This window comes from Vigna radiata, chromosome 2 (genome assembly GCF_000741045.1).
Source record: "Vigna radiata var. radiata cultivar VC1973A chromosome 2, Vradiata_ver6, whole genome shotgun sequence".
NCBI lineage: Eukaryota > Viridiplantae > Streptophyta > Magnoliopsida > Fabales > Fabaceae > Vigna > Vigna radiata.
In genome coordinates, this window is record NC_028352.1 from 22,653,921 (window position 1) to 22,671,554 (window position 17,634).

General features: G+C 35.5%; 3 protein-coding genes across 4 annotated transcripts; 1 reads left to right on the plus strand and 2 right to left on the minus strand.

Moving 5' to 3' along the window:
• Positions 1-897: 897 nt before the first annotated feature.
• LOC106753422 (RING-H2 finger protein ATL54) lies at positions 898-1,785 on the minus strand. The gene has a single exon (XM_014635234.1). It carries the CDS (start codon positions 1,783-1,785, stop codon positions 898-900), a length of 888 nt encoding a protein of 295 aa, XP_014490720.1.
• A 1,914-nt stretch (positions 1,786-3,699) lies between these two features.
• On the plus strand, positions 3,700-4,753 carry LOC106756079. Its single transcript, XM_014638338.2, has one exon. The coding sequence runs from the start codon at positions 3,861-3,863 to the stop codon at positions 4,581-4,583; it is 723 nt and encodes a 240-aa protein (XP_014493824.1). The 5' UTR covers positions 3,700-3,860; the 3' UTR covers positions 4,584-4,753.
• Positions 4,754-4,808: 55 nt separating this feature from the next.
• LOC106756078 (ATP-dependent RNA helicase DEAH12, chloroplastic) lies at positions 4,809-12,142 on the minus strand. Of its 2 annotated transcripts, none has more exons than XM_014638337.2 (3): positions 11,081-12,142; positions 7,014-10,137; positions 4,809-6,201 (listed from the first exon to the last, which is right to left on the minus strand). In XM_014638337.2, the coding sequence occupies exons 1-3, from the start codon at positions 12,125-12,127 to the stop codon at positions 4,985-4,987; spliced, it is 5,388 nt and encodes a 1,795-aa protein (XP_014493823.2). In that variant the 5' UTR covers positions 12,128-12,142; the 3' UTR covers positions 4,809-4,984. The 2 variants fall into 2 exon arrangements, with proteins under 2 accessions (XP_014493823.2, XP_022634562.1); XM_022778841.1 differs by having other exon boundaries at positions 7,014-10,148; positions 11,081-11,187.
• Positions 12,143-17,634: the final 5,492 nt, after the last annotated feature.

The following is a 17,634-nucleotide window of genomic DNA, read 5'->3' on the forward strand; positions in this document are numbered from 1 at the left end:
ATTATTTTATCATATGTTAATAGGTAAAAAAATCAAACAAATAAAAGAAAAATTTATTAAATTATTGATCTTTAATGAAAAGTATTTAATTGAAAGCTGGTAGAAAAGAATATTTATGAAAAGTTAATAAGTTTTAATAATAAAATTAAACCTGTATGTACCTATTACAAAAGGAATAAAGTTTGAAAATGAATTGGAACAAAATTAAAGTTAAAAAAGCCTAATAATTGATAAGACAAAAAAATTGAGAATATTATAAATAAAATAGTTTAAAATCTTAATATTTAAAAGAAGGAAAGTTTAAGGGGTTAAATGCTACTTTCCCTAATATTAACGTGAAAAAGTCAAAAAAGAGTTTTTGTTTTATAGAAAAAACAAAAGAATAGAGAAAATAGACTAATAGGAACGTATAGTTAGGGTAAGGGTTAATAGGGAGAAATTATATAGTTTGACTTGTCAACTTAAATTACACTGTATTCTTCTTAATTTGTACAAAAATTATATAATTTGACTTTATGGTCAACCTAAATTACACTGCATTGTTCTTAATTTGTACACAAATTCTGTCACATCTTTCCTTTTTCTTTTTTACCTCATAAATTATATAACAGTAAAAAATTGTGAGGAAAATAGTGTAAAACAATTGCTACTGATATATAAATGTCTGTAACATACTGCAACATGCATCTTGTAAATGAAATCTGGGAAAACTACTATAGAATTTAACTTTACCTTGAAATCTAAAAGCTTCAATAAAGTATCACAGAACACTTTTATTTTTTGACACAGGTGAATCTATCCTCAATGGCAGAACCTGCTACGTCTGAAACATTGAGTTTTGTGTTGTGTGAATTCATGCTCGATTGAAGCCACTTTGCATTCAGTTGAACTTTCTTTTCAATCACCAATTTTCGTCTGTCTAAGCTTTTTATATTGTAGAAACAAAACATATGAATCCACTGAGAAAGACCTCTTCATTTTGGGTTCATTTTCATCATCAAATTCTTGTGTCTGTGTATCAGCATCAGAAGCACGACTAATTGGAGCTGAATAATCACCATTCACCTCACCAAATTCAGACAAAATTTCAATTCCATCACCACTAGAATCTTCATTACCAACCCTCAAAACACCACTACCATTGCATTCTTCCATGTCCTGGATCATATCAGAAAGACTTGAATCAGACTCAGTTTCACCATCAGCACTGACAGCATCATGAACAATAGGGGTGCGGCACAAGGGACAGGTTTTATGTGTCCTCAACCAGGCATCAATGCAAGGGAGGTGGAAAGCATGGCTACACTTTGGCAACAGTCTCAGACTCTCTTCTTGTTGAAACTCACCGAGGCAAACAAGACACTCAGTTTCTTTAACCAAAACTTCGTTATTTCTGTATCTGTAAACTGTGATGGAGTCTATGGTTGATTGCTGGAGACCCTCTGTGGGGCTGAGCCGTATGGAGTGCTGCCTGATAACATGCTCCTGTTCCTCGTCATCGGAAAAGGGAGGAGAATCTCCTCGAACGTCAAATAATATTGGAGGGTTTCTTCTGCTAACGTTGTATCTATTTAAATAATAGATCTTTAGGATTTTGGACAAGGTGATGAGAAACATAATTACACAAGCTGTGCTACCTAGGCCGATTATAATGATGGATGCAAGGTTTAGGTGGTCGTGTTCTCCATCAAGGAGGGGTGGTGAAAACCACGGAAATGAACGTGGAGTTACTGAGGGAAGAGGAGAAGCTATTGGACTGTAACTGGTTTGGATTCTCCTATTCATGGTAGCAACATCGATTGAGCCATGAAAGGGAAAACATAGTTTTCTAGAATGGGAACTCGTCATGAAAAAATTTAGAACAAAAAAGACGCAAGCATGGAAAATTTGAAGTCCTCCCCAGAGTTTATGTAGACTTTTTGTGCATGTCAAATTTTGGCCAAGCTTTGATGGGACAATTTTCACATTCCTCGGATCCAAGTCAACGGACTTTTGTCGGGTCGTTTCCGTGTTATCTTATGTGGTTGGACGTTATAGAAAGGTAATTTGTTGTCCGTGTGATTATATCTCTGTGTTCAAACTTCATGCTGATCGGGATTTTCTCACTGAGCATTCAAATTACGTTAGAAAGATGTTAGAAAGTATAATTATACTTGAAGTTAAAGATTAAAATGTTAAAAGATTTTTCTGAGTCAAACAATTTTTTATAATATATTATTTTCAGGTTGTCTTTAAACAATTATGGTGTAATATTAAATCACAATTATATAAAAGCTATTTTTGTACTTCCTAGGATAGTATATTTATAACTACATTATAGTTCGTACTTCTCGTTATTCTATCAAAACCTAATTTTAATGGTTGATTTCTTCCAATGATTGTTCGTATTCTTCTCCTTTAATATGTTTTAGTTTAGCTGCGGTCCGGTTGCGATTCGCTTCTCCGATGTGAAGGCGTCATTGAGGGCTCCGGTCAGGTAGCTGTAATCGCATCGCACCAGGAACGGAGCTTGCGGTGGGCCTCCTCGACGAAGATGAACTCCGATGAAGAGGAACGTGTGTGTTCAGGTTCGCCCTCTGCTGCAGGCCGGTGACGGAGAAGAGGGAGGGTAAAACTGCCATTTCATGATACCTATGGGGTGCAGTAAGAAAAAAGTGGTACAGGAACTAACAACAAGCCCAAAATTGTAAAGAAATTGGCCCACAGACTGTTGAGTGCTAGGACATATAAACAATCATTAATTTACTTACCCAAAAGTATAATATGAATGCATTATAAACGTCATCAAATTAAAACAACTGATAATACTGTATAAGAATATTAATATAAAAAAATTGAACACAATTTAGTATGTAGTGGAATTATTTGATTATATTAATTGTCATTTGTTATCTCTAATGTAAATTAAAAAAAAGTTAATAAGAATTTTCCAATTAAAATGAAGGACAATTGTAAAGTTAAAAAATAGTTCATGATGTCAACTATTAGTTAAAGCTGAAAAAAAACTGTAAACAAATTATAATTTTTTTTTTCTTGAATTTGAAACAAAAATGTGTAAAATATGTAATAAAATATAAAACAATTTAAGATTTTAATTTGTACGGAATATTTCCTCTTTTTGTTTTTTTATTCCTTTGGTTACTTAATAGCATTTTATTTTCATTTCGTTAGCATAGATAGACCTTCATCCTAAATTAATATTATTGAATTTTTGAAATTTTTGTAAAGAAACGAAAAAGTTTTAAAAAGGCTGTTAAGGGAAAGCAATCCCCCTTGAACCCAAAAATGGCAGTCTTTAAACAACTTAAGCTATAGTTTTATAGAAATTTTAGCATCTTAACAAGAAAAATTAATTTAAACTAATGCTTTTAAATTTTCCAAAATTTATCTTAAATTCTTAATATTAAATCACCATTTGAAAATAAATTTTAAATAATTGGTTTAGTCAGAGAAGAAAAGTTGAACATTTCTTAGGTTTGGGTTCTCAATCATTTCTTCAAGATGTAGGTCAGAAAAATTATACACCAGCAATAGGAGAATCAAGACAATTTCCGTGTCTAACAAAAGGCAAATGTCGTATTTTGTTTTATATTTTAAATCTATAATAATTTATTAACCCATCTGGCCACAAAGTGTGGTCGGTATTGTGTATTAAAAGGGAGGGTTGAATGATAGAAAGAAAAAGTGTGATGAGAATAAAAAATTTCTTGTGAGTGTGGCAAGTTGTAATTTAATTTAATTTGGACGAAACACGCAAGCAAGGAATTTTTGGAACCAACGAATCAGAAGCAAACTTAGACAACAATCAAATTCTTAATCTCTAAAATTACTGCCATTTTTTTTTATGAAGCTTGAATTCAATGCTCCCACACCATCACCAACTTCACATACCAACTACCGTTTGCTTCCACGCCTCAAACTGCTTACTTGATATTCTCCACCTTCATAATCACAAAAGGATTGGATTTTTCATGGGGGGACAGCAGAAGAAGGATAGCCAAACTCAAAGAAGAGAAAAGGAAATTATGGGTTTCACAATTTCTCTCAAGCCTTCGCCTTCGGGGTTTGACCTCATGCAGAACTGTGATCTTCCTCCACCTTCCAAGTTTTTCACGGGTCTTCCAGATAAGAGTGTGATATTTTCCATGAATAGGGTATATGACATTGCAGGCAAAGGAGAAGAGGATGATAGGAAAGACTGTGGTGCTTACAGGATGGAAAATGGCGGTGATGAAAGGAATAAAATGGAGATTCTGAAGGCGTTGCAAGCATCTCAGACAAGGGCCAGGGAGGCAGAAAAGAAGGCTGCAGTTCTGAAAAAAGAGAGGGAGTGTCTTAAAATTGTTCTGTTGGGGGAGTCCATGCACTTGTTTGCATATCGCCAACAGGTGAGATTGCTTGAGCTTCAACTTCTGCACCTGCAAAAATCCCTTTGGCTGCGTCAACAGCCAGAGGGAGATGAAGGGACATCCATGGGAAATGGACACGGAGAAGAAACTGGTAGTGTTGCATGGCTTCTGGCTTTGGTTCTTTCCTTTGGAATTGGAGTCACCACCGCCCTTTCTTGCAGATACTATTTGTAATTAGACCCTCTGCTGCAAATGGGAATTGCATATACAATTTTTGCTTTATAATTACTTACACACAAATAACACTTTGTAACCAATCAATTATATCATATCGTCCTCTTCGAGATGTAATCAATTCTCTTTTCGCTCATTTAATAGATTCAATACAATTGCAGCCTCATTGAACTGCTTTGAAAAAACAAATGTTGAGCGTGCATTGCAGAAAAGTTACAGCCAACATACACGATGCAACTTATTATATATACAAGAAGCGGAACTGCTGCGAGATAGATATGTATATATATACAATAGTTGAAAAAAGCTGTACATTTTGATACTTCCATATACAGTGTTATATACCGCTACGCTAAATTTACATAACTCAGAAAAATGGTAAACCAAATGGCTATTAGCTATTATATTATAGTCGTGTGCACATTTCTCAAATGGCTATAACATTCATCACTACCACCGAAGAACTCTAAGCAAACCCAACACACATGCTTTCCACACTTGCACTCAACATGGTTGCACCCATCCACCTTCTCAATTACATGCCCACACGCCAAGCAACTCTTAACTTCATCCTTGCCTCTGCGCCACTCCATCAGAGATGAATCCGGATCTTCCTTGAACTCTTTATATCTCTCGCATGAAAGGTAAGGATGATACTCTAAGTGGCACCTGGTACATGTCTCTGAATAACAAGCCCCACAAACAAATGGCTCACCAGCAGTCCCAGGATCTGCAACTCGATAAATTGAGGGGCAGTCTGGAGAAGGGCAAAACCTGTAAGTTCCCCCACTCGTAGCCACGACTGCTCCCAAAGAAGCCCTGAAAAGTTCCTCCAACTTATCGCTAAATAAGAGAGATCTCAGATCTGTAAGCAGGATGGGATCTCCACAGTCCTTGTGAGTACAACATATTGGGAAGGTGCCTTGGTTTTTAATAGCAGATTCACATTGTTCCACCAGACACAACCGGCAGAACAAATGACCACAGCCTTCAAGCTGGAATGGATCCTCAACCTCGCACAAGCAAATCGGGCAATTAGGACCATCATTATCAAACGTCCCAACCAAATGATGGCATGAACGAGCAATCTCAAAAATTATTTCCTCTACCCTGGTTTTCAACTCCTTCCTACCATTAAGACTGATTACATGGCGTCTTATGTTGAGCTTAAGATCTACTCCAGGTACCCTTTCTTTCAGTCCATGCAGATCCGGTCCAAAGTTCTTAATCACTTGCTTCATTAAATCAGGAGGTAAATCCCTCCCTCTCAGATGGATTTCTAACTGCTTTTCTTCATGTAGAGAAAGGAGGGATTGAATCACCTTGTCATGAGCCAAAGCAACCTTGTTTGGGGAACCAAACACACGTAAATTCAAGTTGTGCCTGTCAAAAAGAATATAAGTTCCTGTCTCCTGCTCCAATGAGTTTTTAAGATTAAAGCCATCCTTGGACATCATGAGCTGGAGAACTGCAGGAGTGAGACTGTCATGCTCAATGATTTTCCCTCTTAATAGTTCTTCCAGAGGTCTTCTGACATCTGCCACTGTCCTTGTGGCGTTCGCAGTTATCTTGACTCGGTGGGAACCATTAAATGTCCTGTCCTCCTCGATCTCAAGACCTTAATCAAGAAAAACAATGATTGTCAGATGTCATATTGTAATAAGAAAACACTTGACATTGTTCAATTGAAGTTATCTCACAATATAAATATGTAGCTTACAACAAACACCAACGGCCCCCTTCATAAAAAATCAATCCATGTTTCGAATCGAATACTTTGACTTGAGAAGGGTCGGCCAAGGGAGAAATCAGACTAGCGGAATTTATAGAGTAATTTTAATAGTGTGAAAAGGAAAAATCCTTTGTGAAGGGGGGAACCCCCAGGAGGAGAAACCTCTCACCTGTTCTCATCCATACAACAAAGAGTGTTTGTTTATTTTTATTTGTTTCTACCAAATTTCTATTTCTTCCACCTTGGTTTATCAAAAACTAATTGCACCCATTGCCAGTGAACATACATTTAAAATTTAACACATACATAGATGGCTGAACTACTGCGAAACATTTAAAAAGAGAAGAGAAACAACAATGAAAATTCAACAATATATATTGAATTTAAAGTAACTCATTCTTTAGTCCATTTTTTGAAGAAGGGGATTTAAACTAACTAAACACGCTGCAAATGCTAAACTGTCTACAAGAATTATAATAGCTTTATTAATCCATTGAGTGAGGTTGGCTACATGAATCCCAGAACTAAAGCAATTAAAAAAATAATTATTAGACCAGATACAGACTTCTAAAGAATAAAAAATATTTTTCAAAAAATAAAATACATTTTGTACCAGCTGTGTAAGATTTTTGAGTTAAAATGCTTACCATCAGGAAAATGAGTTGTAACTTACACACAAAAGAAAAATTGGCCTATACCTCTTAAATTCTTGAAGCTTGCAAGTACTCCATCCAGTTGTTCCCTAATCACACGAAACACTGGTGCTGGAAATATCAAGGAGCTTTGAAACGACCGCTGGCACTTTATCTTTTGCCATGGTAGACATCCAGGTAACGCCTTTCCTTCAATATGCTCCAAAGCTTTTGCTGCCTCTAAATGCAATCTTCCATCGAAACTGATTAAAGCTGTCATAAAGGCATCCTTAGGCCCAGGTACAAACACCTGAACCCGGCAAGAACTAATGTGCGGGTTTCTTTTGGGCAAAGAGGGGTAAATTGCCTTCAAGAGTGCCTCTTCCAAAACACTGCATGGTGGGTTTCCAACCGCATCCCCTCTCACCAAGAAAAAATCCAAAATCCTTCTGTTTGTAGCAGTTCTTAGCACATCCAGTATTTCAGCTTCCGAGAGGTCTTTGCCAAGCCCATTTATAACAACACTGTCCATACTCTTTTTGCCAACTTCACATCGAACATACCTTCCCCCTATTGCAAGGTTGTAGAAATCTCTCAATATATGATTGACATCCTTTATATCACATTTAACTATGGCAAATCCCCTGCTAATCCTACGAGGCCAACAAATTTTTGCTTTAACATCAGTGTACGAAAATGTTTTATCCCCTCCCAACTGCGAAGGGAAAATTTTCAAGGAGGAGCCACAAAACTCGTGTCCATCTAGTTCAGTGGCTCTTTTGACAAATTCAGGGGACGTAAAAGTTATCCTGCCCCACTTTTCCTTATCTTCATCCTTCATATTGCCTGCAGATTTGTGCACAGCACAGATGCTACCAGAGGTATTCTTCTCTAAAAACATTAAGAGCTCCTTGTCATCAATTGCATTTATGTTTGCATGACATACCTCAATACTCAAGGAACGTTTCTCAAGTTCCAAATGTTTTATCTCAGCACCAGACCCAAACAAAGCGATAGGTGAAGGACCAGACCCATGATACAAAAACTTATCAATACATTCGGCACGTAACAACTTTCTCTCAAATTCTAGAGCGCCATTAACCAACGCAAGGGCTGTATCCATATTATTTGAAGAGGCAAATAAGTAGACTGCATTCTGGTCAACATTCACTTCAATGTAGATACGGTCCTCTGAACAAGCTTTCCTTATACGTGAAACAAGAGCCAACAAATTACAGTTGGCTTTTCCACAAAATTTCTTGAGAACAATACAGCCAAGACCACACAGTGTCTTCATTTGCAACTTCCGCTCCACCATTTTAGATACATCAAACAAGGGAGCTGGGCAAAGGTCATATAATGATTGAAAGTCAAATGTGCTCACGCAGACCAAATATTGATTAGAGATTGAAAGAATCTCACCAAAAACCACCCAATTTGGTTTCTGAGCAAAAACAAGCAATGAACATGAAGGATGCAGTTGAACGTGTTGCCCAGTTTGTGCCACTTCATAACCTAGTTGATTGCAGCCAGAGTACATGGCTACATTCTCAGCAAGTGAGGACAGTATAACCCTCTTCAAGTTCTTATCATAACTAGAGGGTGTATAAGGGTCCCAATGCCAATAACTCGGAATAACAATTTTAAGTTCACGCTCAAGGCAACTTTCATACTCCAAAATTGTGTCTTGGCACCTCCTCATGGACTTAGCATTGATGCTGTTTTTGAAACACCATCCTTTCCTTTCTCCCCAAGGCAAAGCATCCCATTCCTTGTACACAGCGAGAAGAGTAAAGAGGTCACCATCACAATGGCAAAATTGCACTTTAAGACAATCGGATCTTTGTTTTTCAAATTCACTGCCAACTCTGCAAAATATCCTACAAGCATTGGCCATCACAGCAGCCAGAACAAGACCTTCCCTACCCAAACGATGTTTGTAACAGCCAAGAATAAGTTTACCAAGCCTGGGTTCAATTCCCAATTTAGCAAGGAACCAACCCTCTGCTGTTAGATCAAGACCATCGTTTTTCATCTCAATTGCTCCTAACTGAATTAGATTCCTGACTGCTATATCAATAGAGTTAGAACTTGGAGCATCCACAAAATCAAAATCCTGAATATTCTTCACTCTAAGAGCCAGGATCCTCAAAACTGCTACACCAAGATGAACTCGCCGAATCTCTGGCTCTTGATTTAGGTCCATTGATTGATAATCAGTTTCTGAATACAGCCTATAGCACACACCAGGTTCAGTCCTCCCAGCACGACCAGCCCGTTGATCAGCAGAGCTCTGACTAATCCAGCACACCTTAAGTACATTCATCCCGCTGCCAGGATCATATCTGCAGTCTTTAACTAAACCAGAATCAATCACATACTTAACACCAGGAATTGTCAGTGATGTCTCCGCAAGATTTGTTGAAAATATCACTTTTCTCTTTCCAGGGTAGTTCTGAAAAACACGAGATTGCTCATCAGATGAAAGTTTTCCATGTAAGGGCAGGGCAACTGCAGAGGGTATTATTTTAAATTTCTCACAAGCATATTCTACTTCTGACTGAGAGGTCAAAAAGGCAAGGATAGTTCCATTTTTCTCTGTTCTGTGAACCTCTGTTGCCTTTCTGACAACATCCATAACATCCAAGGCGACAACAGAAGAACCAGAATACCCAGCATGGTGAGGAGGAGCATATTTGATATCCACTGGAAAACTTCTCCCAAGCACACGAAAAATACTACAACCATCAAAGTAATCAGATAGCTGATTTGCATCAGCTGTAGCAGACATAATGATAAGCCGCATATCATCCCTCCTATGAAGTAAATTCTTCAACAAAGTCATCAGTAAATCTGTATTTAAGCTCCTCTCGTGAGCCTCATCAACTATGATGCACGAGATCCCAGACAAATTATCATTCCTCATGTAGTGCTGCAATAAACAGTGATCTGTCGTGAATATTATCTTGGAATCAAGCTCATTCAAGGATGAAAACGTAGAACATTTGACTGATTGCCCTTCATAACACCCACTGCTTTCTTCCTGGACCCTTTGAGCCACTGATTTGGCAGCAATCTTGCGAGACTGGGTGCATACAATGGATTCATCAGCACCAATGCCAGAATCAGCTAGAAACTGAACTAACTGTGTACTCTTACCAGATCCAGTCTCTCCAATTAATACCACCATCTGTATATATACTAATTAGAATAACATCAAAAAAGTAAGATATATAAATTCTAAATAGAATCACAGTTTCTAGAGTCCAATGACAATAAAAGTTAAAATACATAAGTATAGGAGTGTTAGATTTAATCCTAAAACCAACTGATATTAAAAGATTTCTCCCAACTAGTACATAAACCACAACCCAATGATTGAGGTGGGTAACATGGGACTTTCAAACACTCCCATTAACGTATTCCTGCCAAACAAGGCAACACTCCCTTCAAGAAACATAAGCATCACAGAAAGGTATAGAATATGATATCACGTTATTAGATTTCACCTACAGCGTTCAGAAAAGAGTTATCGACTGCTATTCAGCCACAATGTCAGGGCTATTCGTGTTTATGCAAGCACAATTGCAACCACATTTGGCCACAATTTCCGAGCAAGTTCAATGTTTGTGGGGTCAACACAACCACAAATAAGAAAGCATTTATGAACAATTTCACTCCATCTACAACCGCAATTTAAGACATCGTTAAAAACTAATTGGCTTCAAATTAAGTTCTGAGACAGGGCACATAAACAGGGTGTAGGACCTACTACAATGTCATTAAATTTCATCTAGAATCAAGATTTCAAAAAACAGTTGGCAACAAGTATTTTAGTGGCAATCTCAAGATTTACAGGATTTAGACGACCAAAATCGCAACCTCATTTGACCACAATATCCAGCGGAATTGTCCACAACACTCTCACTCTACAACCGCATTCGCAATTTAATACATTGCTTAAATAAAACCAATTGCTTTTAAATTAATCCGTTACACAGGCATGTAAACATCATCCAAGTAATTAGAACTGTAAAACAATAATGTAAAATAAAGTTACAAATTATAAAATATTTCTCCTTCCAATGATTATGGTTTCAAGAATTAATTGAAATTGCCATAGAAAGATATACCTTCTGATCATGTATCTCCCGAAGAATATCCTTCCTATAAGCATAAATGGGTAATCCATCCTCCAGTCTCCGACACTCCCTTCTGATCAGGCAGTGAATGCGCTTCCAATCACAACGTCCATCAAACTTCAACACATTCACACTCCGACGATCCTCCACCTCCACGTCGGCACCCTCCATGTCAGCGCCCTCAGCCAGATGCTTCAGTATACAATCCATCGCAGAGTCGAACTCCTTCAACCTCCTTTCAACCTGGTCTTTCTCATCAACGAGCCCTCTCCTCGGGTCAACATTGCGGTTAGTAGAGCTAAAATGCCAGCGATTCCTCCGCAAACGTGAAACCCTCTCAATTTCCTTCGACAACCGTTCACTCTCCTCCACCCACCGCTTAACCTCCTTCCCCTCCATCACCTTCATCACGTGACTCCTGAACAGCACTCGAAGGCGACCATCCAGACTGTCCGTCACCGAAGCGTTGGAGTCCAGCTCCGGCGTATAATCGTGTTTCTCCAACAGCAGCGTCTCCCAGAACCAAACGGCCGCGTCGCACGCCTCCTCCCAATTCTTGTAACTGAGCACGGCAGCGACCTCGTCGTCAGGGTAAAAGGTAAAAGACTGCTCCTTGTGCTTGCAGTCTTTGATCAGGGTCTCGATGTCCTCGCGGCTGGAAGGACGGAGGCCGAGGCGGAGCTCCACCTTAAAATAAGGCTTCACCTTTAGATAAGTCTCCGGCGGACGGTGGACGCGTGCCGCGTGTGCACGTGGGTATGAGCGCGGCCTCCATTGTGGGTGAAAATCAAGACAGGGATGAGTGGCCTGAGACGTCGGGGAGGAGTTAGGGTAGAAAGATTTCTTCATGAGGAAGCAATGAGATGAAATTGAAAGATGAAATTGAAAGATGAAAACCCTAATCTGTTTGAAAGCAAAGTAAAGTGAAGGATGCTTTATATCAATGGCCAAGTGTATGGTCTTTGTCTTGTCAGAGGCTCTTCGTGTTCTCTTACAGTTAGTCACTCCAATATCACTTTCTTCTTGGTTTCTGTTCATGGTTTTCTTTTTCTTTTTTGTACATTTTTTTTTTTCTTCTTCACCACATTTCGTTACTGTAATATCAGGCCTAAATATATTTTCAAATAATTTTGGATTTAAGGTTTTTCTTATAAATAAAATATTATTTTATACTAGTTAAAAATAAACATTTCTGTTTTTATATATTTATAAAAATATTAATGATAACCACTATATAAAAAATAAGTGACTATTATATTACAATCATTTTTAGTATTTAGATATTTTTAATTATATAATATAAATAAAAATAAAATAAGAATGTTAAATGTATCAATATACATATATAAATCTTTACCGTTTTTATATAGTTATAGATTTTTTAATTTTAAAATAAAATTAAAGATCAAATAAGATATATTATTTTATATAAGGAGGATCTCTTTGGGTGTACTTATTCTCAAATTTACCCTTTAGATGCTTGTTTGTGGTCTCTGTGACCCTGGGCTCGAACCCTGCAAACATTTTGCATTTTTTCTGATTGGAGGAGAAGTGGACCCCATGACGTAAGAGAGAGAGCATTGTCATTTATTGAGTGACACGTGGCCTGGAAGAAGTGGACCCCATGATTGTGCAGTGTATTTTGATTGGCAGAGGAGTAAATGTAGTTTTAGTGATATTTCCTTTTTCTTTTGCATGTGTCAGATTGGTTGCAGAAAGAGAAAACTAATTATGAATGATGAAAAACTAATAGGTGAAGGGGTGCTTTACCTTGGGCTCCAAGTAGACAAAAAGGCTCTATATTATGCAGGTAAGTATATTTTTACAGTTTTTATATGGTTATTGATTTTTTAATTTTAAAATATAATTAAAGATAATATAGGATATATTATTTTATATAAGGAGGATTATATTTTGGTGTACACACTTATTTTCAATTTTACCCTTTAGATATTTTTTTTTTCAAAATCATAATATTTATTTTACCAAATTTATCTTTTAAGTTACTTTATTTTAATTTAATGGTTTCTTTTTCAATTTGACTTCTTTTTCTAAAATTTAGCTATTTTTAAAACTAAAATAACTATTATAATAAAAAAATTATCTAAAAAAAATAACAATATATACAATAAAATTAAAAAAATTATTTAAATTTGTTTTTATAGTTATAATCATAATAATTTTATTTTTTTAATGTAAATAAAAAATGAACACATAAGCGAGACGCATATGTTTTCATTAGTCTATACTAAATGAGATTTTATATTCTTATAAGTATTTTTCTTTTATTTCTATTTTTTTAATTTTAAACTATTAATTTGGTCACAAATATTCAGTTTTAAATATTGTACTTAAATTATTCAATTAGTACTTAGCATTAGTAACAACTTAGTCAAGGTTTATTAACCTTTATGTTTATCTATACAAATCATGGAATTATTCATGAAATTAGAATGGTGAAAACTTATCCAATGAAGGTGGTTTGTATAGTATCAACGAATTCATATTTCTCACATACCAAAAATTCATTAAAATTTGCGAAAATAGATAATATTTAATTCACAAATATAACAATTTCCTTAATGTAATGTGATTTTTTAAGATAAAAATGATTACTAATTTAATTGACATCTTATATATTTTGAAGAGAAAAAATATATCTTCCCTTTAAACCTTCCTAAATAAGAGTTTGGAGATTATTATTATTTTTATTTGGTTCCAAATATTTTTTATGTAATTAGATTGGTCCTGTGATTGTGTTTCAAATTTAAATGATTTGTTTCAATTCAAGAATATTATCATAGCAATGATTAGTTATGGGAAATGGGAGGATATTAACATCACATGCTATATGGAGCTAGGCATTTACTTTTGCACCAAATTACAAAGCACATTAAAAACATAATTTCTGCATTTTAAAAATAACCAATACATATAAAATAAACTTCAAAATTAGTATGAAAAAAGTTTGAATTGTCCTGAAAAATAACCCTGAATTGTATTATTTTAAGATATCAAATAAGAAAATACATATTATGTAAAAGTTGATAGATATGCATATACCATTTAATCAAAATTATAGGAATTTATTGAACTCTTATATAATATAATCATGAAACATATCATTTTGAGAGATAAAATACATAAATTATTTGGATTTTGCTACCATAAATAAAAATATAATTTGATTAAAGAAGGAATTATAAAATGCTTTGGAAATTAGATATTATACATGATCTTTTTGTTTTAATAGGAATAGTTTTAAAAAGTAGACGTTAAGATGTCAAATTAAGTGTGAATATATAAACTAAACTTTAACTATTTACATGTTATTTTTAAAAATATATTTAAAAGTAAATAAATAAATTTTACCAAATAAATTCCTTTACAACTAAAACTAATAATAAAAACATATTTAAATATGTAATTATATTTAAACTTGCAATGAAACGATAAATTAAGATAGATTATTTTTCAATTATACAGAATAATTTGAAAAACTGCTGAAATTCATTTGACTGATGGGTATAAAGATAGATATAAAATCCGAAAAGAATAACAATTCAAAAACATTTTTAAGATTAAAATTGGAGAGAAATATAAAGAGTTCAGGATATTGTATAAAATGTAGATTTAAAAGAAATAAATTTGAAATATTGAGAATAAATTTTATATAGTCTAAGTTAAATATTGTAATATATAATATAAAATAATAGAATAATTGACATCAATCCAACGCGATCTGTTGCAAGATTATTATGCTTTATAACTATTTTTATAATATCTTAAGAAGGGAAAAAATACTATATATAATTTTGTTTAACAGAAATAAAAATGGCTTCTAAAAGTTTAATTTCTATAGTTTCTGCTTTGATTAAAACCTTAAAATAAAAAAATAAAAAAATCCTACGTGGCAATATTACTGTTTTTTATAAGTGTTTTATTTATTATAAAAGTAATTTAAGAGATGAAAGAGACAAGTTCATTTGAAGAAATTGACTTAGGAATGGGTGGTGTTGTGATGATACCTAAAACTAAGCTCGAAGTTTCGTATGTTTCTAGGTTTCGGTGGAATTTAGGGGTGGATGTGTCATTCTCGTGATACTCACTCACTATGCTTTATTTTATATATTATTTTTTATCTAACAATATCAATAGCCATTTTCTCTTATATTCTATGGTATCACAGCCAGAGGACTCTTCAATGTGAGGGTTTTTTGGTGTTATATATACAAATGTGAGGAATAAAGAAATGAAAGAAAGGGCAAAAATGAAATTTAGAGGTGGAAGAAGCAAAAGGTGGTGGTGAAAAGAGCAACACTCAAATCGGAGTTATTAGGAACTTGTAGGCCCAAATCTATTAACATAGCCCAATAATTGGCTTTTTCTGGATCCATGTACACACAAAAAGGAAAGAAAAACATTTGTTTTCTCGTTGGGCCTGATAAAGAAAATGAAAGAAGTGTAAGTTTTTCATAATAAGACAAGAGTACTTATAAAATGCTATTTAGATTTTGCAATGAAGAGTGAATTTGAAAAGGGGGAAATAATAGGATTTGAAATGAAAGAGAGGCGAGGGCTGAAGTTGTTGGAATTAAAAAATTTGAAATGAAATTTTATAAAAATTAGTGAATGATGTGATGAAGTTAATAATAAATAGATATTAACAAATAAATCATTTTAATAACGAATTTATAGTAATTAAAAAATAAAAATAAAACACTCATTAATAAAATATCTAAATGTTAACAACATAAGAATGAAAATGATAAAGTTAAAAATTGGAGAAAATATACTACTATAGTTACTATCCAATTCCCTGACGGATGGATTAAGTGAAAAAATATAACAAAATGGAAAAGTAAAGTTTAAGCTCAGATCATTATTGAAAAAAAAATTTTGACAAGAGACGAAAGCTCTTTAAATTCGCAGTAGGAGATCACGTGTTCCTCCGAGTGACTCCTACCATGGGTGTTGGAAGAGCCCTTAGAGCTAAGAAGTTGTCTCCCAGGTATCTTGGTCCTTACCAGATTCTACGGCGTATCGGACCAGTAGCTTATGGGTTGCCATGCCACCTCAGTTGGCTAATCTTCACCCAGTATTCCATGTTTCCCAGCTGAGGAAATATGTACCTGACCCATCCCATGTGCTAGAGGTTGAAGACATCCAGCTGAGGGAAGACCTGTCCATAGAAGTACAACCTGTACGAGTCAATGAGAATGAGACGAAAGGGAAGAATTTGAGGAGTGTCAGACTCGTCAAGGTTGTATGGGATGAGAGGACCGGCGACTCTACTTGGGAAGTCGAAGATGAGATGCGAAGCTCTTACCCTCACCTATTCTCTGGTAAACTTTATTTTCGCGGACGAAAATTTTATTTGTTAGGTAAGGACCCCATAACTTATAAGGCCATTGGGCCTCTGAAAGGGCAGCTAGGCCCATCAGACCAAGACACTAGGGCCTTTGGGGGACTTAGCCAAAAGTCAGAAACTTCATTTTTCCCATTTCCCTTCTCTCTCTAGAAACTCCAGAACCCTAACCCTAATTTTCCTCTGCCTTCTCTCTACAGTTTTAGAAGATTGAAGCGTTCAATCTCTGAGTTCTTGCTACCAAATTGTTCCTGGCGCAGAGAGCTTCCATTCCAACCGAACATTTCCCAGTTCCGCACGGTAAGTAGATTTNCCCTCTTTCTCTTCTCTGTTCTTGCCCTAGAATTCATTTTTTTTATTCCATGAGTCTTGCGTAATTTTATTCTATCATTTTAAAATTTTTCCAGCTCAAAGAGCTAAACTCCATCACCTATTTGGTGATTCGCAGTTTCTCACCTGTGCCCTAATTGTTGGAGCACTATAGGAGCGTGTGGAGTGAGCTTATTGTTCACTGTTTCCAGGTAAGGGGAGTTATTATATATAAAATATGTAATTCTCTTTGTATTTATTCTTGAACTGATACAAGTGTATGTGACTGTTAATCTGTTTTATTGATTATTTGCTTGTTTTATGTGACCGTGAAGTGCTCTGAAAAAGGGGTGCTGTTGGAATTGTTATGTCTTATACTGCTTTCGTTTGAGGCTCTGTAATTGATTTTGATGAGCCTAATCTGTTTTCTTGTCATTGTCATACTGATTGGTTGATTTAAATGAGTATGTGACTGAACTGCTCTGTTTGATTAAATGGGCAGTGAAATTTTGATATATTGAAGTTGTCTTGGATTACTGGAAATCCTGTTGCTCTATTATTTTGATGAGGGTCTTGGGCTGTGTAGAACTAGGTCTGTGAGTGGAAGTGAGGCACTGGTTTAAGGGAAGGGAGGTCTAGAAAACAGTACAGTGATCATAATACCTTAAGAGAGTCAAACTCAGAGTGTTTAGCATGCCTTCTTTGTTGGTAGGATAGAGGGAACCTAAAAACCAGAGCTGGCACGTCACTGATCATAGAGCAGCCCTGGCCTGGTCCAGTACGTTGTGACTAGTCATACGTGTTGGTGACGAAGGTGAGTCCGCTGCGGTGGACATCTGTTCCCACTCCGTTGACCAATTGGGGTATG

Coding starts and splice junctions, on each gene's coding strand:
- LOC106753422 (XM_014635234.1), bottom strand. CDS start 1,785: ATGAATAGGAGAATCCAAACCAGTTACAGTCCAATAGCTTCTCCTCTT.
- LOC106756079 (XM_014638338.2), top strand. CDS start 3,861: ATGCTCCCACACCATCACCAACTTCACATACCAACTACCGTTTGCTTC.
- LOC106756078 (XM_014638337.2), bottom strand. CDS start 12,127: ATGAACAGAAACCAAGAAGAAAGTGATATTGGAGTGACTAACTGTAAG. Junction 10,138..11,080: donor GGGAGATACATGATCAGAAG/GTATATCTTTCT, acceptor GTATATATACAG/ATGGTGGTATTAATTGGAGA. Junction 6,202..7,013: donor AAGCTTCAAGAATTTAAGAG/GTATAGGCCAAT, acceptor TTCTTGATTAAG/GTCTTGAGATCGAGGAGGAC.